The sequence below is a fragment of the Microtus oregoni genome, unplaced genomic scaffold (genome assembly GCF_018167655.1).
Source record: "Microtus oregoni isolate MIOR12 unplaced genomic scaffold, Mior012 000040F_ref0000088, whole genome shotgun sequence".
NCBI classification, from domain to species: domain Eukaryota; kingdom Metazoa; phylum Chordata; class Mammalia; order Rodentia; family Cricetidae; genus Microtus; species Microtus oregoni.
Window position 1 is genome coordinate 11120898 of NW_024543207.1, and position 25610 is coordinate 11146507.

The 25610-nt window shown below is 48.8% G+C and overlaps 1 protein-coding gene across 2 annotated transcripts in view; it reads left to right on the forward strand.

Moving 5' to 3' along the window:
* Nucleotides 1–644: 644 nt before the first annotated feature.
* Nucleotides 645–25610, forward strand: part of Myo10 (myosin X) — a 201702-nt gene continuing 176736 nt past the window's right edge. The window contains exon 1 of one of the 2 annotated variants that reach the window (XM_041632052.1): nucleotides 645–800. Coding sequence is in view for 1 of the 2 variants with exons in the window: in XM_041632051.1 (XP_041487985.1) it covers nucleotides 1611–1631 (21 nt within the window). In the remaining variant the exon portion in view is untranslated. Of the gene's footprint in view, nucleotides 801–1502; nucleotides 1632–25610 lie in introns of those variants that run through there. The other variant, XM_041632051.1, reaches the window with a different exon arrangement.

Below are 25610 nucleotides of genomic sequence, written 5' to 3' on the forward strand. Positions count from 1 at the left end.
ATTTCCCAGAAAGTCTCCCCTGGAAGGAGTCTTCACGAGCTGCTAGCAGTTAGCAAGTCCCTAGAACCGCGCAGACCAGTTCACTGCTGTTTCCAGTTTGCCAGTTGCCAATCCGCCGCTGGGCTCCTGAGTCTGGCATCACCAGCCGGTCGGTTCAAAGGGTTCGTGGATCCCGTGCTTGGATGGCCTGGCCCTGCTAAACTGCTCCAGAAGGAAACTCCCTCCGAGCTGTCGGGAGTTCTTTCTGCACTGGGCCAAGCACCACTTTTGGAGGGCTAACTGGATTCTTGCTAGGAAAGCAGATTCTTAGGAACCCCAGTCTGTGCTACAGATCCCCAGACTCCTGGCCACACTAAAGCTAGAGGAGTTACCTCAGTGGGAACCAGGACTTCTTCCATCTGCTGTTTTCTTTACGACCAGGGTTGAGTTTTTAAGGAGCTATAGGGCACGTCCCGTTCCAGTGTACAAAACATTTCCCGACGGCTATCACGAAAACTTCTAACGCGACTTAGAGCAGAGAAAGTAGATACGGAAAGGCAACTTCCAGAATTTCGGATTCGTCTCCCGTTTTCCGCTTCCTGTCCAGCGATCGCTCACCGGCAGAGCCGAATTGATGAGATAGGCATAGAGCAGGTCCCTGGAGCGCCTAACAGTCACGGTCCCGGGGCCCCTCTCCCATCCCCTGTAACTATCTAGTCTCTATGGCCAAGGGAAGAGTCAAATCCTCTAATGGCTCCTACGCAGGTGGCAAGAAGACCCAGGAGAAGCGCATGGCAGCCAAGAATCCAGTGGAGGTCTAGGTGGGTAGCTCGGGCCCTCGCGGCCACAGCACACAACTAAAACTGAAGGCGGAGCCCTTGGGGGCGTGGTCAGGCATCCGGTGGGCGTGGTCTGGTTGGTAGCTGGGACTGGGAGCGGCGTGTGGGAAGCCTGAGCAGGCTGCGGGCGGGGCTACAATGGGCGTGTCCAGGCCCCCGAGTGGGCGTGGTCTGGATATATTTGAGACGAGACTACCCCTGAAGGTTAAGGAGCTCTCGGGGGCGGGGCCGGTCCCGGAGTAGGCGTGTCCCTTCTCGTGGAGGCGTGGTTCTTGGGCGGGGCGGAGCGGGGCGGAGCGGGGCGGGGCGGGCGGAGCCCCGGGGTAAGCGAGAGCAGGCGGCTGGCGAGAGCCGGCTGCGCCTGGGGCCGGAGTGCTCACCGTTGTTGGCGCGCTGGTGAACCGCAGTCCCCCGCTCGGACCGAGCGCCCCCGGCGGAGCGCAGAGGGAGGCAGGCGCGTCGCCAGCCCCTGGCCGCCCTCCCCCAGCCCGGGAAGAATGTGCCAACAGCTGTTCTCTGCCCGCGAGCACTTCGGCCAGAAGTGAGGAACTTGGAGGAAGAAGAGACAAAGGCTGCGGTTGGGACGGAGGAGGTCGGAGAGGCGGACAAAAGGTGCGGAGGAGCAGCGGCGACCGGGGTATGGCAGCGCGGCGGCTCCGCGGGCTGAAGTCGCCCCGAGGCGCGCCGTGACACGCGTGGCTTCCCTGGACCTGCCGCCGCGCCACGCCGGGCTGCGCTGACTTCCGCGACTGCAGCCGCGCCGCCTGAGAAGAAGGTGCGGGCGCCGAAACAATGGACAGCTTCTTCCCTGAGGTGAGTGGCGGGCAGGACCTGGCGGAGACCGGCACCCGGACCGGCACACCGCGCGCGCCCCGGCGCCTGCGCGTCCCGGGGAGGGGAAACTTTGTGGGAGTCTCCTGAAACCCCACTCCCTCCGCCGGCCCCGAGTCTCGGATGAGTAAGCCTAGGCAGGTTGGGGTTTGTCCTGCTCTCGCATGTCCCCGGGCGTGGGTGGCTAGCTGACACTCCGCGCCAGGTGAGTCCTCGGGCGCCGGGCGGGGGAGAGCTGAGGGCCGGGCGGCCCGGGTGCCAGGAAACGCGGTAAAAGGCGCAACCGGGACATGCCTTTCTCCAAGAAAGGTCTGGAACTTCCTTTGCCGAACGTGCGGGCTTCCTGTGCAGGGGCCAGTGGCTTCCAGAGCAGCGGGCTAACGAAGTGCGAGCCGGGCCGGCAGAGTCCAATCACTGCTTGCCCTGCCTCGTTGGGCCTTCAAGTCCGCGCTCTACCCAGAGGCGCTCGGATAGGAGGGCTTGAGGATAATTCCGGAGCACGTATTTAATGCCATTCTTTGGCAGATCTTGAATTCAAGTTTAAATAAAAATTCGTTTAGGGCAAACAAAGGTTATTTTAGAAGATGAAACCGATGCCCGTTTTAGGGTCTTTGAGGGCGGAACACCACAGTTACTTGAGACGCGACTTGAAAGTTCCCATTCCCCCTGGGATGGAGAGCCGCTCTGGTTTCTTGGCACCGATTCCTTTCTTGGTTGTGTTTATTTAATAAATTCTGTTTAAGTTTAGAGGTTTGAAGTGGCTCAGAGTAAACTTAGCCGACTTAAGGGAGACTGATGTGATTTTCGCTGAAAGCTAGGGCGATGTTTTGTGAATCCGGGACAGTCTTAGAATCTTCCAGCAAATCAGCGTAGTGAGAATTTCCCTCCGCGTTAGCTAACTTGCTTTATCAGACTTAATTGGCTATAGTGTTTCAAGGTCTGACGTTCACTTACTGTATTCTCAGGCAGCCACTTAGAATAGCCACAGTGATGTATTGTGTAATGGTCGAATTGACTTTTTCCAAAGTAGTTGTCTCTGTCACCCTGAAAAGGCAGCATGGAAAGGAAATTAATCATTCATCACTTAGGAAGAAAAGAACTATATTGAAAATTGTGACCCCCATAGCTTTTCCCAATTCCTGCGCTATTGTTTCATGCCTGTCGGAAGTCACTGGCACATTTGAGGAGTAAATGACCGCTAGGTTGGACTTTTATCTGTAAGAAAACTGAAGTTCCGTATCTAGGGCAAATAGTTCTTAACTTGGTGTCTTTTGGAAAATTTTAAGTAGTAGTTGTCGAGTGCTGACAAGGCTCCTTAAGCCTGAAGACCTGCGAAGTTCAAGGTCTCCCCTTGGGGTAGAATTCTGCCCCCTAGTGCAAGTGGTGGGAACTTCATGATAACATGCCCTATCAGTTCCTGCATCCTGGCCTTTAAGTAACTCCAGGGGCTTCTTTTATATGTTGGTTCTTTGGGAGGAGATCTCCGTGTCTCGGAGTGATCTTGGAAATAACAGTGAAGTTGTTTTTTCTTTTCTTTTGTTTTTTTAAGGGTTACCTGTTTCATTTTTCCTGTTTCTAGTGAAGAACCTTATTTGAAGAATGTATTACCAGATCGACAACTCTTTCTCTTCCCTGCTGATAGCTGGTATTTCTGGAAGTTATTATTATTTTTTTTAATCTGCCAGTGTGTTTATGTTATTCTGGTGATTTCTAGTCAGCCGTCAGCATTCTGCCCCACACATAAAGCAGCCGGGCAGTAAAAAAAAAAAGCTAAACAATTGTGTCGTGATTGGAGACACACTCCCAACACACACCCTTTTGCTTTAATGTCTTCGAACACCATTTTGTTAACTGTTGGGTGAAGGTGTTCCTTATCCCGTGAGACTAGAAGGCACAGAAATACAGTGTCCAAGGGCAGTCAGCTTATAGGGTCTCCTCCTCTCTGAGGAGTGTTCAGTTCTTCACTAACTTTCTCTGTGATTTAGAGATAATGACTTGTTGCTTGTTAGCCAACAATTTGAAGTTCATGCTAACAGCTAAAAAATAAACTGTGTGAGGCAGACAACAAGGAAGTAGGAAGCGCTTCCGAATCCCTGCTGCTGTTCAGACCTGGACTAGGTCACTGCAAACTGGGTCCCTATGACATTGTGGGCCAGGCACCTCTGTGCCAGAGGGGCTGTCTGCACTCATAGCAAAAGAGAACAGCTTCTCTGGCCTTCGCTCAGCCAGTGCTAGTAGCCTTCCTCTCAATGATGACGGTGATGTCCCAGAATGTATGCAGCTGTTATTGCAGGCCTACAGTCGCAGAGCTACGTACAGCAGAGCTGCCCTGAGTGAAGCAGTTGCCTCCCGGCCCTCATTCCTGTGTGTGCTTCTTGTCTGCACTTGCCTGCTCTAACTGGGAGCAGGCCTCCTGCTAGGGGCCAGTGGCAGCCAGGGAAGCTGCAGGCTTGTGCCAATCAGCTGATACTGCTGCCTTCAAAATTCGCTCCAGGATTGGCGGAAGGGACCGTGCCCAACTCCCCAGTCAGGTTTCAGTTTCTTCATGGCCTTCATTAAGTTTTTATGGCTTCTCTTGAGTTAATTGTGTGTGCTCACACAAAGGAGCTTGCTTTTCCAGCGTTTCTTGCAAAGTTACTGAAAAGTTGAGTTCAGGGAGAAATTAAATTTAGGTATGTCTATGGCCAGAAGCAATTATGTACAATAAAATAGACACACACAACAAACCAGTCAACCAAACAGCAACAACAATGACCTCCCCAAACAGTGAATAGCAAAGGTTCAGTTGTAAAATGACAAGACTCTTATACAACATTTTTGAGGTTCGCTGTGGGCTCCGTGTTCCCGTCGTTAGAACCAAGAGGCTGCCTGAAATACAGCAGGGCACCAAGCATTTCCAGAAGAGCTAACCTCCTCTTTTTATTTTAGGCATAGGTGTGGCATAGGCTGTACAAGAGCAAGCCCTTGTTTGGATTAACAGCAAGATATAAATGGCCACATTGATTTTTCATAATAAATATGTAGAAGCTGCATGCACATAAATTTAAATATAGAAAGCAGATATTAATGCTTCAAGAGACAGCTTGTTAATGAAAATATGCTAGATAACCCTATTTCTTATAGGCTGGTTCGATGTGACTTGGAAGAGGTTTAGCTCAATGCTGTTCAGAGGAGGACTAGAGGTGCAGTTTAGTGGTGGAGGCACTGAGTTTGAGCTTCAACACCACACACACATACATACACACACAGCACTCACATGTACCAAACACAGCACACACACATATTCACACACAGCATACACATATACCATACACACATGCCACACATACAGCACTCACATGTACCATACACAGCACACACACATATCACACACAAACACACAGCACATGTATACACACACAATATACACATATACCATATGCACACACCACCCACACAGCACACACATATACCACACATACATACACATCATACACAGCATGCACACACACACTCACACATACATATACACGCTCCTGTATAACTTGGGAACACACCATGGTTTCAGTTGTTACCTGAAGTTATTCAGAAAACATTTTAAACTAGAAATAGACCCCACCAAGCTTCTTTCTTCCTCCCTTCTGACTAGTGGAGCCTGTGTGTGTGTGAGCCAGCCACATTTCCTGTGACAAGAAAATTGACACATTGATATTTTCTGTCATCTTCTCCACACCTCATCAGTTCCTAATGTGTGCAGGAGAGGTGCTGAGGATCTTTGTCCCGCCAGATCTTGAGAGCTACATCTATTGGTGGCACTGGCTGGGTCCCCTTTAACGTGTTTTCCAATGGGGTTATAGTCCCTTGCCTCGTCTGCCCAGTCCAGAAGAATTTCTATTGTCAAGTCTCCCCCACCCCATATCCGGGACAGCAAAGCTGTAGGAACAGCTGCAAGCAGACAATTGTTCTAGCCCAGAGTACTGAGCTTCTGTCCAGGGGAGGCCACGAAAGCCCGCCTCCCCCACATCACACGGCCTGATCTTACACCTCTCAAAATTAGGCAGAAGCTGGTCTGTGCCAGGCCTTCAGCATTTAACCAGAGTCCTGGAGAGAAAGGGCAGTGTTTGCTTGCCCAGCTCTGACCTCTTTCTATGGCTTTACCTGTGAGCGTGCAAACCTTGACCGTGCTCATACGCTCTTGTGGCCAGTAGGTAGGCCAGTACCTTATTAACGCATTTCAAAACTGTGGCTTCAGAGTTTTCATGTTACGAATTTGCAGGGGGCTTGGAAGAGTAAGTCCCTGATGAAGTCTGCGTGAGGCATGGTACTGTTTCCCCAGCTGTGCAAGGGCCTTGTAGAGGCAAGTGGACGCCTTGCATTCCTAGCATCCACCCAGCCTGCACCATCCATAGGATCAAAGCACTTGTAAGATCCCTGTGGTTAGCATGCCTTTCCCTGCTTTGACTGATAGTAGGTGGGTGTTCTAGTTTCTGCCTTGCTTGGTTGTTAGGCAAATAGGAGGTAAGATTTACCAAGCTCTACATGTGGTAGGTGGTGGGTATTTAAAGGTCAGTGATCAGAGCTACACTTAGAAGTCAAAAAAGATGCTGAGGATGGAGCCTGAGTTAGGTGCCGAGGACACTTGAAACAGGAAGTAGTGGCTTATGCCGGCAGTCCACTTAGGAGGTGCAGACAGCAAAATCAGAAGCCTGAGGTTATCCTTGACTTTATAGGAAGTTTGAGGTCAGCTCAATGCATGAGATACCTGTGTGGAGGAGGAAGAGAAGAAAAAAGAAGGAAGAGGCCCCTGGTGGTGAATAAATCCAGGTACACATGGTTGCAAGGAAGGGCTGAGAGATGTGACCCAGATAGTTTCCTGGTCTGATTGCATTGATTTGATTTGGTCCCCCTCCCCCCTTTAAACCTGGGAAGTTCTTGGAAATTCTGTGCTTCCAGAGTTCCATCTAGATGACAGCCTGTTCTTATAGCCCATCGAGGGTGAGGTGCAGATCTCCAGGTAGTGGCCATGCCTTCGTATCTTGTGACCCTCTTCTACCACATTGAGTTCTTAACCTTCTGCTCGTTGCCCTGGATGCAGCCCTGCATCTTACCTTCTGCATCTTACCTAAGAGCCCTGCAGCTCTTACCTTCTGCTTGCTGCTGTGTGAAAAGATTGACTGTCTATCCTGCCTGCCCACTCCAGCGGGTCACGATCACAGTCAGCTCCCCACTGTGTCCCCCGAGCCTGCTTTCTCTCTTCTTGGTCTTTGGAGAAATTTGTTAACTGGTGGTTTTGTGTACTTTATATGACTTCCCCCTGCTCAAATGAGCAAACTGAACCCACGAGAGGTTAGAGATCTTACATATAAATAAATTCTGCTGCTCATGTACGTGGAAAAGAAAGTCCTCAAGGGTGGGGGTTGACCTTGGAATAGCAGATAGTTTCATTCAAAGAGCAAATTAAAAAAAATAAAATATTTTTGTTTTGTTTTAGGTCAAAGAGAGAGATGAGGGGAGATGTTTCTAACATTTTACAGTTCTTTGAAGATAATACTAAAGGGGGGTACTGTTTGTTCCAGACTTACTGTGTGCCAGGCGTGTTGTTGAGTTGTTATTTGCATGCTTGTTTAGTTCATATGACCCTATGAATACTACTCGTTAGTTGTGTGTACCCCATGGATGAAGAAATGAGGCAAAGAGAGAGGTTGAGTAACTAGCCTAGTGTCACGCAGCTAGAGAATGGACACATTACTGTATGAATTCAGAATCAGTCCTTCCAAAGATATAGAAAGCCTCACGCACCCACCTTTTCTGTCCCTTGTTCCCTTTGTCCTTTTTTTTAAGCTTGCCTTATCTTTCCTCGGCTGTTACTAAGTCATTTCTGAGTTGAGTAGCAAGTGGTTCTCACCTTAGAGACATCAAGGCTCTATGGAGAATGTTAATCAGCATCTCAACATGGCAGTGTTTTTTATTTGCCTTGCTTTTTACATAGGGAGGACAAGTGCATCTGTGTCCTTTAAAAGGCAGTTTCTGAAAGTATCTCAACCTCAGGAGAGCTGCGAGGTCATGCTAGGCACTGGGTACCTAGGCATTTCAGAAGGGCCTGGTTTATTAAAAGGAAAGGCAAGTTCCTTTGTTTCGTGGCTTCTGATAGTTTCCAGAGTGGAGACTGAAGTTTCTGTCCCACCCAGTCCTGCAGCTGTTCAGTCCCAAAGAAACACACAGAGGCTTATATTAATTATAAACTGTTTGGTCTCTTAGCTCAGGCTTATTATTATCTAGCTCTTACAACATAAATTAACCCATAATTCTTATCTGTTTTTAGCCACGTGGCTTGGTACCTTTTCTCAGTGAGGCATTCTCATCTTGCTTCCTGTGCATCTGACTGGTGACTGCGTCTCTACCTTTCGTCTTCTAGAATTCTCCTAGTCTGGTTATCCCACCTATACTTCCTGCCTGGCTACTGGCCAATCAGTGTTTTATTAAGCCAATCAGTGTTTTATTAAAGATTGACAAATCTTTTACAGTGTACAAGAGAATTCTCCCACAGTACCGGAGTGACTGTTGAGATGCCATTTTCTCTCGTGAAAGGATGATGCTGACTAAGTTCTTGGTGTTTCTTCACAGCAGCCCCCATTCCCTTGTAGCTGGACCCTCTGCAGAACCCCCAGCGGGGAGGTTTCTCAGAGTACTCCTTGCATAAAACAACATGCTTCTTGCTAAGAGCTGTTTTGAAAATATGTCCCATGGGCCTCCAGTTAGAATCTGCTGTTCAACACCGACTTTTCATGTCACATGACATCGTACCACCTGACCTGAGAGTTACAGGGAAGGTGCTGGAGTGTTCTGGTGGCAGAGGCCCCAGGCCTGTGGAGATTTATGCTGAGGACAGGACAAATTTGCAACCTCTGCCTCAGTACGTGCTTTTTAAAAGTTTGATTTCATGTGTATGGGTGCTTTGCCTGTATGTATGTCTGGGCACAGCCTGTGTGCAGTACTCCCAGGGGCCAGAAGAGGGTGTTGGATCCCCCTTGAAGTGGAGTTACAGGCCTACAGTAGTAAACCACCACGTGGGTGCTGGCAATAGAACCACCCCCCTCCTCAGGAAGAGCAGCCAATGACTGAGCTTCCTGCTTAACTGCTCAGCCATCTCTCCAGCACCTGTCTGCCCCCTCATTCCTCTTTGAGATAGGATCTTGGAGTAGCCCCTGCTGACTTGCTTTGCATCTTGGTTAGCCTTGCTATTAGGTGAGGTTAGCCTTGAACTTTGCCTCTTTCTCCTCAATGCTGGGATTTCAGGTCTGTAACCACAATATCACCACATCCAGTATACACACAGTACTGGAGGTCTAACTCAGTACTTCCTAGCACTGAGCCACCAAGTACTATACTTCCTGCCAACTGAGCTGAATCCCCAGAAAGTTCTTTTGTGGATGTCAGTCTAGAGGAGGCTTGCTTTGCTGGGCCAGGGCATTAGTTATTGATGCTGTCACAGCGTTCATACAACAGTTCTTAGGTTGAAGTGTGAATGGGCTTGTGAGTGATAGATTTACTGATTGCTCAGGGGGACTTCAAAATATTTTAATCTAATTATATATGTCATAACCAATAGAGCCGTATTGTGAATTTTCACCATTTCTTAAAGCAAGCCCAATTGTGCCCCCAGGCCTTCTGCTACCCTGAGGGAGAACCCAGGACCTAGTGCTTACTTGGCAAACACTCTACACAGCCCAGAGCAAGAACTTTTTACATGGTTTCCATACTTTTCATGCTGTAAAGAAAACTGAAGACAGAAGCTAAGAAGAAAGTCTGTTTAGAGCTGAGTCCACGACTTGATGCGCATAGCTCAGATAATAGTGTAGACAAGATTATGTTTGGAAGATTACACTTTTGAGAGTCCTTTTGTTTCTAGCCATATACATTTAAATTTTTAAAACAATTTTTAATTTTATTTGTTTATTTATTTTTGGTTTTTTTGAGACAGGGGTTTTTATGACATTTAAAATGCTTCTTATAGTTCTTTCAGAGTTTCACACATCCATAACCTTCACCTCCCATCCCTCATCACTCCCCACTTCCCTACACACCCAACTTTGGGTCCTTTTTTTTTTTTTCCCATTTTGATCCTTCAAGATCAATTTTGTGTTGCCCAGATTATACTTTTGGCTATGGTCTTCGACAGGAGTGTGATTGGTTTACCAGAGTCAACTCTCTTTGAGAAAACTGTCTCTCATTCTCCCAGAAGCTAACAGTTGTCAATAGCTCTATGTCTAAGGGTGGGATTTGGTCCAGCTTGGGCTTACGCAAGTTTTGAACGCAGTGTTGTAATTGCTATTCATCTGCGCAGCTACCCCCATGTGTCCAGGAGATAATGCTTTCTTGCAGTCATCCACTGCCTCAGGCCCCTGCTCTCTTTCCACCCCCTCTTCTGCAATGAATCCTGAGCCTTGGGAGCCGGGTGCAGTATCTATGTTCCCTTGAGGGCGCCTTGGCCAGTAGTGGGCCTCTGTGTTAATCAGTGTTAATCAGCAGCTACTGCAAATAGAAGCTTCTTAGACGAGTGTTGAGGGATGCATTGATCTGTGGGTATAATGGTAAGTCATTAGGAGTCAGTCTAATACCATTCCATTTACAGCATAATAGTGTAAGGCTCTCCCCTAGGGCCTATGACCCGTCCAGTCATAGTTCCTGTTAATGGGGCTAGGTATGGGTTTCGTCCTGTGGAGTGGGACTTAGGTACAATTAGAAAGTGGCTGGTAGGGCTGGAGAGATGGCTCAGTGGTTAAGATCACTGGCTGCTCTTACAGAGGACCAGGGTTCAGTTCCTAGCACCCTACACAGCAGTTCACAGCCATCTGTAACTCTAATTGTAGGCAATCCAATGTCATATTCTGGCCTCAGTGGGCACTGCACACGCGTGGTGCAAATGGATACATGCAGACCCGTACACACAAAATAAAACTTCAAAAGAGAAAAAAAGGAAGTTGCTTGTTCCCATGTTGTTTATGCCGTTGTCGCACTGGTGGGCCTGGGTTCCAGGCCACTCACCGCTGTAGTTTGAAGGGTTCATAGCTGTGAGATTGGTGATTACTTTCCCTCTCCAGTGGCTTGTGTAGCACCAGTTCAGTACTGTGATAGCCAGTATGAAAAGCTCCCAGCTCTTGTACCAGCTTGGTTGGCCAGAAAGCATGTGATGTCTTCAGCAATAGGTTCTCACTGTCAAGTCCTGGAGAGCCACCAAGAGCAGTGGCGAGGGCTGTAATGTTTGGGGGGCCAATGGGGCCTCACTGGCCAGCAGCTCCAGAAAATGTAGCTTATATCAGACCCTGGGCTTTTGATTTGTTAGGGGCTGGTGCAGTGGCTCTCAACCTTTCTAACGCTGCGACCCTTTAATACAGTTCCTCATGTTGTGGTGACCCCAGCCATAAAATTATTTCCTTGGTACTTCATAGCAGTAATGTTACTACAGTTATAAATTGTAACGTAGATAGCTGATATGCGACCCCTGTGGATGGGTCGCGACCCACAGGTTGAGAACCGCTGCTCTAATGTCTGGCGGGGGCATAGTTGCCCTGCTTTAGAACTCCATTTAAACTCTGTGCACATATGTGAAACTTCTACAGTAGCGGCTTTGCATGTATCATTTTTAAAGGGTCTTTGGTGTTATTATCCCATCCCCTCTCCCCCTCTACTCTGCCTTGTACTTCCCCACCCCAGTTTAACTAACTTCCTGTTCCATTACTGACCCTTTATACCAGTGTGTTCTGCCTCCCACGTTTCTTTTAGTTTTCTGCATGGCGTGTGTCTCTACGTACGTGACATATATGTATGTGGATGCTCACAGAGGCCAGAAGAAGGCACTGGGTCCCCTGGAGCTGGAATTATGGTTGGTTGTGAGCCACTCCACAGAGGCGCTGGGGACCGCACTCAACTCCGCCAGGGGTGCAGCAATCCCTCTTAACTGCTGCACCCACCGTCTCTCGGCCTCCTAAAGCATTTTCTTTATTTGCGTGTGCTGGCCTGAGCGCGGATGTACCACAGCACATACATAGAGGGTCAGGCCAACGTGTAGAGGTTGATTCTCTCTTTTCACCATGTAGGTCCCAGGGATTGAACTCAGGTGGACACAAACTTGGCAGCAGGCACCTTTACCCACGGAGCCATATTGTAGGCCCATGCAATTGTTTTTGCTTTCCTCTTTGTTCTGATTTTTAAAGTATCTTAAACACAAACAAACACTTTTTTTGTGTGTTTCATACATAATGCCTTCTTTACAAAGGTAAAATTTTGTTTTAAATTATTTAAAAAAGAGACAAAATAGAATGACTAAATTCTATTGTGAGTTTTTGGGAAGGTTTCATAATATCGTCAGTGAGACTACACTCAAAGTAACTGCTATTAGCGCAGAGTCAAAGTTCATATTATTTCCCAGCGAAGACCAAGATTTGCATTTCTTTGATATTGTTTTCATGGTCTGCCCAGCACTCAGGAGTCCACAGTGCAGGAAGACACCTCTGGGTGTCAGGTCTGAGAGTAGTCACGCTGCCACTCATCTGACGGGTGTACCAATCCCGCGGCCCTTTTAGGGTGTTGCCAATTGTTTTCTGCCCTAGCAGCACCAGAACCCTTTCTGGTACCTAGCTCACCGCACGCTTGTCTGATTATTTCTTCAAGATGAAGCTGTGCAGGCGTGGATGTGTGATCAAAGGGTTTACACGAGTTTACTTGGATGCTCAGACTGCATAAGCTTGATGGAAAGTGTCAGCTCACCTTGTAGGAGGCACAGATGAGCCACTGCTGATGTATTTGTGAGCGGATGGGGGGGGTGCGCTTTGTAGCTTCCCATCAGAAAGAGTGCAATGCACAGCCTGCTGGGAGAAGTCAGCACAGGCTCCTGATTTATGCTTCCTCCTCTGGCTCTTTAGTTTTTCTTGTTTGATTACCAGCAAGGCTACTGATTGACACGCCCTCCTCCCTATCTATGCGTGGTTACTAGTGTTCATTTTTGAGGTCAAAGTTTCATGGGAACCAGGATATATATTTCCTGGGTATCTGTTTGATGAATTACTTAAATGGTCTTCTTTTAATTTTGTTTCTTTTGCCTTGTATTGTCTTTGGAGATAACCATAGGCACAAGTTGGTCTGTGATTACTGTTTTAATTTGGGGACTTAACGAGCACACCCTAGGTATGTGTTGGGAGATCTAGGTGTGTTTAAATTCATTATCCATTAACTCAGAAAGTCTTTGCACAGACTCGGAAGCCAATGTGTTAAGACTTCCTACATCCCTAACAGAGCCACCATTGTCCTTTCCTGCAGCCTCTTTCTGTTTCCACCCACACTTTGTTCCACAGATGTGACCGCAGGAGACTTAGCAGGGTCAAGGTGGAAGACACTGGTCATTGTCCTCACCTTGAGACTGGCCCTCATTTTACTATTGCATAAGAGCGGCGATGTTCTTCAAACCCCCTTGTGCATATGGCGAGCTAACAATTCCCAGAAATCAAGCCAGAACCCTGGACTGGATTTGATAACTCTTGTCTTTCCTTAGATTTTCTGGTACAGGCCAGAGCTACGGGCCAACTAGGTCACTCGCCCTCCAGCAGTTTCCAGTCTCAGATTTCTGAGTGTATTCAAGTGTACTACTTTTCAGGTCTCTCCAACCTGGCACTGTTGACATTGCTATGGGGGTGGGGAGTAGGGGATGGGGTGGGGCTGCCCCATGCATAGTAGGATTTTAGTCTCATTGACCTCTCAGTCACTGGATGTCAGTATCCCCAACTCCCAATGGCTGCAACAGTAGATGATTCCAGAAATCAACCAGCGGATTCGGGCATCAAGGGCCCACAATGCTGTGTTCCTTCTGTTCTGTACAGATTAAACACAGTGTTGTGCTCTCAGCCTTTCCCAACTCTTTTCTTTCCTAACGGCTTCTCGTGGCTTTGGGTGACGTGGCGCAAACGCCCCTTTATCAGTGCTGGCGTTCATTCTGTGTGGCTCTGGTTTCTCCCTCGGGTGTCAGCGCCTGTCCACATTTGCAGCCGATACTTGACATTTGAGTCGTCTATCAGATTCCTGTACAGTCGGAACCTCTGCCTCAGGCTCCTTCTGGCTCTCCACGGGTCCCTTCACCAAATGCTCTTTCGCCTATATCCTCTCCCTGAAGCTTTAGGGAGACACTGCTGAGGCTGGACAATTAGCTGACAGTTGTTCTCTGTGCGAAGAGAGGGTCACATTTTCTCAAGAGTCCCAGTGCGCCTAAATAAGTTGCTTCCCAGGTCCTGTTCTTGTGTGTTTTGAAGTTTTATTCTGGTTTCTTTAAAAAATAATTAAGTATAGGCTTAGAATCTGCCCACGTAGCTAGAAGTGTAGCTTGCGGTAGAATGCTTGCTCAGCTGTGCCGGGCTCTGAGTTCAGGCTCTATGCTACAAACCACTCAGTGTACAGGAGGTCCTTCCTCTTTCCTGTCACCCTGTTTCCCTGGTGGTGACCTTTTACCTAACAATAGTTCAGTATCAAAACAGTAGCTCAGCTTCAGAACTGACTTTGGCGGAGGCTGGAGACTTCACGCGGGTTTCCCTGGTTTCATAGACTCACGCCTATGTGCACACATTTCCACACACAGTTCCCAGCATGCAGTGAGTGCTTCGCCGCCCACAGTGTCCCCATGGGGAACTGTTCCCACAGTCCCTCAGGTACTCCTTAGCGTCCCTTCCTCATTTTCCTCCAACCTCCCGTCTTCTCCGTAATCTTGTTACCCGAGATTGTGATGTAAATGAACTCAGACAGCAGGGCACGTAACCTTTTTGCTGCTTTGTTTTGAGAGACCATCTCTTGTAGCCCAGGCTGACACTGACTTGACTACCTTGCTACAGTAGCTAAGGATAACCTTGAACTCCTGATGTTCCTTCCTCTGCCTCCCGACTGCTGGGATTACAAGTGTGTGTCCCTGACACCAGCCAGTACATAATCTGGGAGGGTGTCGTTTTTCACTCACTGCCCTTTGACCCCCTTTCTTGGTAGATGTCAGCAGTTCATCCTGGACTCGTGTTGGCTGTATGCTGCCTTCACACACATGTTAACGTCAGTTGCTGTGTCCAGGACCATTCTGAGATAACTGCTGTCTTGTTATTCTGTTCCGGTCCCATGGCTGTTCAGAGATCGTATTGCCCTTACTCCACGCCCAAATTAGTGTTGCTGGGAAAGAACTATGTGATTTCTGACTTTACTTTAACTTTTCAAGTAACTTTTAAAATTAAGTTAATTTTAGTTTAACAATTAGTCGTGGTGCATACATAATAACTGTGGCTTGGCAGACGTGTGCAAATGTGGAGGTCAAAGGCCATCTCTGTGGAACTGGTTCTTGCCTCCTTCCTTAATGTGGGCATGGAACTTAGGTCATCAGGCTTGCTCAGCAAGCCCTTGTACTCACTGAGCCTTCTCAAGGGCCCTGGATTTTCCCAAATACTCTGAAGTTGATTTTTCTACTAGAATTCGTGGTCATTCATCATTTTCCATTGAAGAAATATCTAGTGTGAGATTCTGCAGCTGAGACAGGTGCGTCATGAAATACAGTGAATCGGTGTGGCCAGGCTGCTGGGACTGGGGTCCTCTGCCGTCAGTGTCGTAGCCTCAGGACACTTCAGTCCTGCAGGCAGTAGCCAGTCAAGCAAATAAATGGACGCTGTGGTGGTTTGCCATATACGAGACCTTGCAGGACTCAGGACAAAGGGCGTCAAGACATTTCTGTCCCCGGATCAGTGACACAGGAAGATTGAGACAGACAGGGCTTTCTTTAAACCTCCTTGGGGTCAGGGGTGGTGCTGGTGGCAGTGAGAGCGTGAACCTGGTGGAATGGCGCGGCAAGAAAAGCTAGCGTATGCGGGTGACAGTCTCCACCCAGGTCTTGTCACTGTGCCGGGAGCAATGGCTTCTAGCAGTGTGTGCTCCACTGGGAATCCTGCCAGAGTTCGTGAGTGAGGTGCCCTGTGAGGGGACATGCAGACAAGGACTCTGTGGATGCTTTGTCTCATCCTGCATTTCACCTGTATAGGGGGAGTGGCTGATGAGGGAGCCCACTGTGGAATCTGGGGGAGCAGCATCCCTAGAAATTTCTTACAGAGTAGAGGCTTCTCCTTACTGCCACTTCTTACTGCGTCTGGATAATTCTTTGAGAAGAGCTGTGTTTGTTGCAAACACCAAAACAAAGGAAAAACTTTGAGGAGAGAGAATCACACACAAGAGCGTGCTCCCTGAGACTTTTCAGTGTCTCAGCTGAGGGCCACCCGATTCTCGGGATGGTGCTGTCCCTGGGTTTCTCAGTCCGATCCTGGGAATCTGACTTGCTTACATCCTTCCCGCATGTTTTTAAATCAGCTTGCCGCACCCCCTACGTTGAGACCCCCTCATTTCGCTTCCTTCTCCTTGTAATTACGCTGTGCAGAGACATTGGCCCTGAGCCCCGGGGAACACCCTGTATTCTGCTCTCACCGTCAAAGTCAAGGCAAAGAATTTCCCCACTAATCTTCTATCTTGGTCACCCCTAATTTGTATGAAGAGCTTGTACTTGCTCTTGTTTGCTTGTGCATGTGTGCGTGCGTGTGTGCGAGTTTTGCATCTGAGCAGCAGGTAGGTGAGCTGGTGTCACTCAAGTGTAAAGGAAATGAGGACTTCTATTTGAGTCTGTCTATACAGTTAAGTCTCATATGCATTCAGTTGTCCCTTAGGATGTGTGAGAGACTATCTCCTTGGACAACAAAATCCATGGTGCTCAAACTCCGATGGCATTGTATTAGAATGTAACTGTACACAGCCTCCTGTTTGTAAGCCGTAAATGCTGTGTAAATAATTGTTCAGTTCTGTTGTTTAGGTAGTCCTGATTAGAATAGGCTGAATGCCCAGGAATAGCCAGTGAAGACACAGGCCAACTGTACATGTCATATAGTGCTTCTCTTAGGGTTACCCTTGCTGTGATAAAACACCATGGCCAAAGGCAACTTCCAGAGGAAAAGGTTTGTTTGACTTATGTATCCTGAATTAAGGTCCACTGAAGAGAGCCAAGGAAGAAACACAAACAGGGCAGAAACTTGGAGGCAAGAGCTGATGTACAAGTCATGGAGGGATGCTGCTTACTGACTTGCTCCTCATGGCTTGCTTGCTCAGCCTGCTTTCTTAAACAACTCAGAACTACCATCCCAGGGATGGAACCACCCGTAATGGGCTGAGACCTCCGTTATCGGTCACTAATTAAGAAAATGTCCTGCAGGCTGTGTACAGCTCAGTCTTATGAAGGCTTTTCACAATTGAGCCCCCCCCTTTCCCATGTTGATGACATCAAATTAGCTTGTGTCTGGTTGACATCAAATTAGCCAGCACACTGCTTACCGGTGTGTGTGTGTGTGTGTGTGTGTGTGTGTGTGTGTGTGTGTATATATATATATATATATATATATATATATATATATATATACATGTGTATTCCTGTTTCCTAGCTTGAAGCAGTCACAGCTACTGGTAGTGAAGTCTCTCACTAAAGCTCTGTCTCCAAGGACTTTTGCTCAGATCTCACTGCTTGTTGTAAAGATTCGGAATTTTTAATAAACAGGGATGTGTGCTGCTTGTATTTTCCTGAGAAGATAAAATTCAGGAGGCACCTCCCTGCTGTTTCCCACACACTTGTCTTGGTAGAATGGGGTCATCAGAATACTGTTTTGACTGCCATAAGATCTGATCTGCGACCCTGAAGGTGTTTGTAAGTCAGGGGTCGTCTCAAAAGTTGGTGCCAAGCTCAGTTTCAAGGCCCTGAAGGCCGGGCACAGACTGTAAATTTGGCATTAGTTCCCTTCAGACTTGGAGACCCCACTGAAAGTCTCCTGTTTCTCTCGCCAATGAAGCTTTTTCAGCTGTAACAATTTTTCTCTGGCCGTGGGGCAGATTTGCTAAGTTAACTTTCTGTGTGGTAGGTTATAAAACCACGTGTGGTCAGGGCTCTTTGCACAGGCCAGAGAACCCCTTTTCTCTATAAAATATTTAAAAGCCAGGATCTCCCCCTCCCACAACATTCCGTGTATCCTAGGCTGGCCTCAGATTTGCGTGTAGCTTCGGATGACTTTGAACTCCTGATCGTCCCGCCTCTGCCTCCCAAGTGCTGGTGTAGTAGCTGTGCAGCCACGCCTGGGGTGTGTGGCCCCTTGGTGGACTTCATACATGCTAGAGAGGCGCTCTGAGCTGACCTACACCCCCAGCTCCATGATTTTATTTTCCTCAAGAGATGAGCAGAAAGAGCATCAGGTGGAATAAATGTACTCTTGCTTATGAAATGAGGTTTGAGTTTTGGCATTTAATATTTTGGGCAGTGAGCAAATCCAGTGCTCTGCATTTGTATAGGATAATATGAACAGCTGCCCTTCTCTCAAGTTACTGTTCACCACTATTTTAACCATAAAAACATGAAACCACAAGCCATCCGTCCTGAGAACAATAGGGAACAAACATGGTTTTAACTTGGCCCAACTGGGCTTCGGGCCGTGTGCATTTTGAGATAATGTATGCTTTGAGATTAAAAGTCCTTTCAAGGAGCTAAGAGGGCTTTCCGTTGAATGCGGCTTGTCTTTATTGTCATGTTATCTTGGAAATTTCAGAGCGTTTCGCCTCAGCACAGGCAGCAGTTGCGTGCCTCCGATCTACGTCGAATGATGGGGTCAGGCACATAACTCAGACTGTTATGTCATCAGAGTTTCTTAAAGCCCCTCGGGCACCCGACCAACCGCCAGACCCTGTTGTGAGGCTTCGGAGCTGGTGTAAGCTTGAGATGTTTAGTAAGATACGCTGATCTCAGAGTGGGGCTGGCTCTGTGGATCCCGAATTCTTCAAGACTCCTCTGGTTGAAAGAGTGTCATCTTCATAGTAGACTATTATTTTAAGGTGTGTTCCATTGTTTATGCTGTGGAACATTTGTTTTAATGATCCTAAAATGTGTTCCATTCTTTTATGTTGCATTTGTTTAACTCTGAAGCTGTGATTCTTTGCCTGTCTAAAACACCCCATTGGTCTAACAAAGAACTGACCCACCAGTGGCAAGGTGGGAGAAAGGATAGGTGGGGCTGACAGGCAGAGTGAATAAATAGAAGGAGAAATCTGGGAAAAGAAGAAGGATCAAGGAATGAAAAGATAAAGAGAGGAGGAAGCTAGGAGCCAACCATCCAGCCACCCAGCCACCCAACCATCCAGCCACCCAACCATCCAGCCACCCAGCCACCCAACCATCCAGCCACCCAGCCACCCAACCATCCAGCCACCCAGCCACCCAACCACCCAGCCACCCAACCATCCAGCCACCCAGCCACCCAACCATCCAGCCACCCAGCCACCCAACCATCCAGCCACCCAGCCACCCAACCATCCAGCCACCCAGCCACCCAACCATCCAGCCACCCAGCCACCCAACCATCCAGCCACCAAGCCACCCAACTATCCAGCCACCAAGCCACCCAACCATCCAGCCACACAGCCACCCAACCACCCAGCCACCCAACCATCCAGCCACCCAGCCACCCAACCATCCAGCCACCCAGCCACCCAACCATCCAGCCACCCAACCATCCAGCCACCCAACCATCCAGCCACCCAACCATCCAGCCACCCAACCATCCAGCCACCCAGCCATCCAGCCACCCAGCCACCCAACCATCCAGCCACACAGCCACCCAACCATCCAGCCACCCAACCATCCAGCCACCCAACCATCCAGCCACCCAACCATCCAGCCACCCAGCCACCCAACCATCCAGCCACCCAGCCACCCAACCATCCAGCCACCCAGCCACCCAACCATCCAGCCACCCAACCATCCAGCCACCCAGCCATCCAGCCACCCAACCATCCAGCCACCCAGCCACCCAACCACCCAGCCACCCAGCCACCCAACCACCCAGCCACCCAACCATCCAGCCACCCAACCATCCAGCCACCCAACCATCCAGCCACCCAGCCACCCAACCATCCAGCCACCCAGCCATCCAGCCACCCAACCACCCAGCCACCCAACCACCCAGCCATCCAACCACCCAGCCACCCAACCATCCAGCCACCCAACCATCCAGCCACCCAACCATCCAGCCACCCAACCATCCAGCCACCCAACCATCCAGCCACCCAACCACCCAGCCACCCAGCCACCCAGACACCCAACCATCCAGCCACCCAACCATCCAGCCACCCAGCCACCCAGCCACACAGCCACCCAACCATCCAGCCACCCAACCATCCAGCCACCCAACCATCCAGCCACCCAACCATCCAGCCACCCAACCATCCAGCCACACAGCCACCCAACCATCCAGCCACCCAGCCACCCAACCATCCAGCCACCCAGCCACCCAACCATCCAGCCACCCAACCATCCAGCCACCCAACCATCCAGCCACCCAGCCACCCAACCATCCAGCCACCCAGCCACCCAACCATCCAGCCACCCAGCCACCCAACCATCCAGCCACCCAACCATCCAGCCACCCAACCATCCAGCCACCCAGCCACCCAACCATCCAGCCACCAAGTCACCCAACCATCCAGCCACCCAACCATCCAGCCACCCAACCATCCAGCCACCCAACCACCCAGCCAGTTACAGAGTAGGAGTGAAAGTAAGATAAACCCAAGTGGGGAAAGGAAAAAGCCCAGACGCAAAAAGTAGATGAGATAATTTAAGAAAAGCTGGCTAGAAATAAGCCAAGCTAAGACCGGGCATTTATAAGTAATAATAAGCCTCCATGTGTGATTTATTTGGGAGCTGGGTGCCCCTCCCCCAGAAAACCCAAAAGAATAAAAAGAGTAAAAGAATAACAACCAACAACATTTTGACGTTCCAGCGTGGTGGGGCTAGAAGAAAAGAAAGTCCTACAACACGTCTTTAAGATCGTGTGTGCTTCTCTACGGAGAGCCGACTGATAGGTGAGGCGACCTCGGAAGAACCTATTGGCCACCCCGGGGATGGGAGGAACAGGAGCAGTGTCATGAACTGAAGCCACAGCTCAGGCCTGCTGGTTACTTGGGTGATGGAGGCGTCCATGATAGGTTAACATAGGAATTCTGCGGGGGCTAGATAAACATAGCAATTCTGTTCAGAGCCAAGATTAAAATAAAATAGTTATAGTAAAAGTTTTATGTGTTTCTAGGGAATATGCACAGAAGGCTTGGGTTATACTGACTCTAAAATCATTTTTCCCTGGGCTTTTATTGTGTATTTCTAGTAAACGGCAGAGCCCCTGCGAGGCCATGTGGGAACTGGGGTTATTTGTTTGTTTGGTTGTTTTTTTTTTGTTTTTGTTTTTGAATCAGTGGGCTGTTTGTAAATATTGTTTCCATCTGATGCCTCTTGTTGGCTTTGTAATGGACTTGACGTACACTGTTTCCATCTTGGGACCTTGAGTCTGTTCAGCTCTTCCATACCAGGGCTGGATAAAAGCCGATCTAAGGAAACTGTAGTGACCGTTTCAAGAAAACTACTTTCACCAGTGAGAGATATTAAAAAATAACAAATGTCCTACATTTAAATAAGCTTCTCAAAGTTGAGCCTCAGAGAAGGTTCATCTTAAGAAGTGTAGAGTTTATGGTTTAGTGGGTAAGAGCACTTCCCCTGCACACATGAGGACCAGCATCTACATCCCCAGCACCTACATAAAAAGACAGGCATGACTGTGTGGGCCTTACCACCAGCTTTGTCAGGCAGAGACAGGTGGGACCCCAAGAACTCTCTGGCCAGCAAGCTTCTGGTTCAGGGAGAAATGCTATTCCAAGGCAACAAAGTGGGAAGCCGTAAAGGAACACGTAATATCCTGCCCTGGCCCGTGTGCACACCTCCACCCCTGCGCTCCTTTGAGGTTTCATGAGCTCCCCAAGTGTCTGCTCTCTTCCTCCTCTTGCTCTCTGATGACTTGCATTGCTCTTGGTGTCTCTTCTTTGGAAGCCTTTTGTAGCCTGGGGCTGCTGTTGAGCTGGAGTCTCCTGCTCTTTTTTTTTTTTTTTTTTTTTTTTTTGTCTAACTCTTTCAGCCCAACTCTGAGTCCCTTCCAGGCCTCCAAGGCTCTTCTGAAGCCTTTGAGTGGCTGGGACTGTAACTCAATAATGGACAGCTTGTCTTTCATGTCTGGGGCTCCAAACATAACCCCCGGTAATTGCCAGAAAAGAAAAGAAGAACAGCAACAGAAAAGAAACAATTGAAGTCTCTTGAGTGTCCACAGCTGGACTGGACTCTCCCCTAGCACCCCCAAGGGTTTTAAAGCAGCCAAGATTGGCCGGCTGACCATCCCAAGAGCTGGCTGCTTGATTGGCAGCTCCAACAGCCCTGGTGAGTTTGGCAGGGAGCAGCTGGTGATTGTTGCCATCCAGGTCCAGGTCCTTCACAAGGGGGAGCAGCTTGTTCAGCCCAGACAGACTTGACAAACCTTGGCAAGCACAGCAGCGGCGGCTCCTTACCCGGCCTTCCTCTGTCCGGGGTGACTGCTTAGCTGTGCTCCTCAGCAACTGCCTTCGTAGCCCAGGTGGGAGATGATGGGAGATTTGCAAGGCAACTTGCTTTCAACCAATCACCTCAACTGCCTATTGTACACAGCTTCCATCAGAAACCAAAACTAAACCAAACGAAAAAGGACTATTTCAGTAGAGATTTAATATTCAGTTAAATATTTTTTTTTCCAGCCAACTTTTTGTAACGCTTTGCCTCCGTCTAGCCAACTTTAGTGTATAGTGTGGGTCCTTCTTGACCAGTCTCAGAGTTGTGTTTTGTGTTAATAGCAGTTCTCAATCTGGAGCGATTCCTCAGGGAATTCAGCAATATTTGAAGACAATTACAATTGTTTTTGGCTCAGATATAGGAAAGGACTGCTGGTACGCCGTGGGTAAGAAAGAATCTCAGATGTGCAAAGTATCCCGGACTGTACAGAGGAATGCAACAGTGCACACTAGCTTTCCAAATGCTCCCTAAGGTCCTGATCTTTTCTACTTTGTCTGTCTGTCTCTCAATAAAAGCATCCTGATGAAGCAATTGCCCATATTTTGGTCCTTCTGTTCACTTTAATATCATTATATATTTAATGACTTGATGTGTTTCTAGATCTTTGGATATTTTACTTCTCCTTTTTCCCAGACTGATGCTTATGATAGCTAGAGTGGCTGAGCTATAAAATTATCTTTGTCTGGATCTGGAAGACAGGTCTGGGCATAGAGCATCTGCAATTTGACAACTGTTTTCTGATGTGCACAATCAATAGAGGGCAGGGCGGCATGCGGGAGCCCCATGCCTCTAGGATTTCTCTTGCTGTTCTCTTACTGTACTTAATCACTGAGTCTCGGGCTGGCAGTCCCAACCACGCCAGGCAGGCAGTTTCAATGTGGCCAGTCAACCTTGTTGGCCAGCGCTGCCCCTTCGCTCTGCCGCTTCTCTCGGTGTGCATGAGTAAGCGTGTGATTTTCCCTCCCGCTCCCTTTTCACCAAGCACGATGCTTTTCTTGCCAGCCACAGTCATGAATCACTTAGAAAGGCAGCTGACTGGGTAGGCAAGGCTCTGGTTTGCTGGAAATAAGCAGAAGATGACTCCCAAGTTCACACCCTCAGCCGCTTTCATCAGATCTTCAGGCAGGAGGGGATGGAAGCTGGAGCCTCTTCAGACTCCTACTTTCGTTTGTGGCTTCGTGGGAGTTCTTTCTCTGCTTATCTCTGTCTGCTCCGTCTGCTTTCTCTCTACCAGAAGGCTCAAGGAGTAAAAGTTTAATCTTTTTTAAAAAGACTCTGCATATGTATGCGTGTGTATGTGCACACATGTGCTTGTGGAGGACAAAAGAAGGCATTGTATCTCCTGGAGCTTGAGTTTCAGGCTATGAGCCACCTGACCTGGGCATTGGCAACTGAACTCAGGTCCTCTGGAAGGGAACCAAGTGCTCTTAACCGCTGAGCCATCTCTCCAGCCCCCTAATCTGATACTTACTGACTTTGGGAAGTGCTGTAAATGAGATATCTTTTTAGATAAACTTGAGGTTTGCATATTTTGTGTATTGCTTGTGTGGGGTATCAGTTTCTTTTCTGTTGCTATGACACCCAGGCAAAAACAGCTCAGTGGAGAAAGGGGTGATGTTTGACGGGCGGTTCCAGAGGGATAGAGTCTGTCGTGGCGAGGAAGGCATGACTTCAGGAAGCTGCCTGATCATGTTGCAGCCACACTGACGGAGCAGAGGTGGCTAGGACATCAAACCTCAAAGCCCAGGCCCAGTGACACACTTTCTGTTGCAAGGCTCCGCCTCCAAAGGCTCATGGGGCCTTCTCAAACAAGGCTAAGGGCCAAAGTGTTCAAACACATCAGCCTCTGGGGGAACTTCTTCAACCAGGGCGTCTTCACCCAGGCTGAGACTTAACTAACACTCAGGGGCCACACAATTCTACCTAAAAGGAACATGTCCCAGGTATCTATTGACTAGCCATGTTAATCCAGGTTAGTGATAAGAAGTGGAGTATGTATGGTCTATGACTGCTTCACTTCAGAGGTCATGGCTCGTTCCAGCCTTTGTTGGTGGAAACCTGTATGATTCACTGTGCCGTGGGACCTCTGGTGGGCTCTGAGGCTTAGAGGCAGTCGAAGCTTGGGGGATTCTTACCTATTGCAGTTACCGCACTGATGGAGGGGGTTGGGGCAGCTAGGACTACCAAGCTCTTGATGAACTGGTGTACCTTGGAAAGTCTCTCAGGTTGATCTAGAAACTACCTCTTAATAAGGAACAACAGTCAAAATAGAGGCCCTCCAGGAGGACCTGTTTGGTGCTATTCTGCATGCTAAGTCCTTTAAGTCCAGTGTCTTACTGAGCCCTCTGCATGTCGGGCACCATTCTTTGCCCCACATGGAGCTGAACAATCTTAGAGATTTAAGTTCCTCGTCGGATCACACGGTTTTCTGAACATCTCTAGTCTCTTGACTTCTCCAGAGCCTCTGCGTGTTCATTTCTTTGAGTTCTCACGACCAAGTGCATTGCCAGTCCCAAGGGCTGCTAGCACCCCTACACCGCTAGCACCCCTACACCGGTAGCACCCCTACACCGCTAGCACCCCTACACCGGTAGCACCCCTACACCGCTAGCACCCCTACACCGCTAGCACCCCTACACCGCTAGCACCCCTACACCGCTAGCACCCCTACACCGGTAGCACCCCTACACCGTTTGAGGCCTTTTCTTGCACTCCAGCATCCCATCCTCGCTAGTGAGTCTGGTTCAAGGTAATTTTCATGGCTTGGGTTCCAGCTGAGTCTGTGTTTTGTCTAGGATTTTTTTCAAATATCATAGACTAGACACTTCATTTACAAATAGGAAAGACAAAAATAGCAGACTCAGCATGGAGAGCAGGTATGCAGATCATTGTGAAGTGGATGGACGATGTGTTTCAGACTTGAGTGGTCCTGAGAGATGATGGTTCTGGGTTATGTTAGCAGCCCACTGTCTCATAGGAACCTACCCACACTGGACATCAGGTTGTCCTAGGAATGGCCCATCGGCTTTGTAGGTGTTCTGGGAGAACTCCTGGGAGTCCTTGGGGTGGTTGTCTCAGGCTGGAATCTCATGAGCTGGCAAGTGGGAGTGGCAGACACAGCTTGGCTGCTGCCCGCAAGTCAGGTAAGGGACCATGTTCTTTGCCTGCCTTCCCCCTGAGGCTTTAGCAAGAATGTCACCGTCACTTTCCCATTGGGGCTTTAGCAAGAACATCACCTTCAATACATGGTTCAGCCCCAAAGACCCTCCTGGGACATTAGGCCTCTGTTGTCAGTAACAGCTATTCGTTAGGTTTTCTGATCCATTTTGCAGCAGAAGTCACTGGGAGGATCCCAGACTCACTAAGAGTGCTGTGTGCTCTCTGAGAACTCTGGAAGAGGTGCCAGCTACCAACCACATGACCAGGATCATTCCAGTTATTCCGTTGTGTGGTGGCTCTTTGTCTGTTGTGTG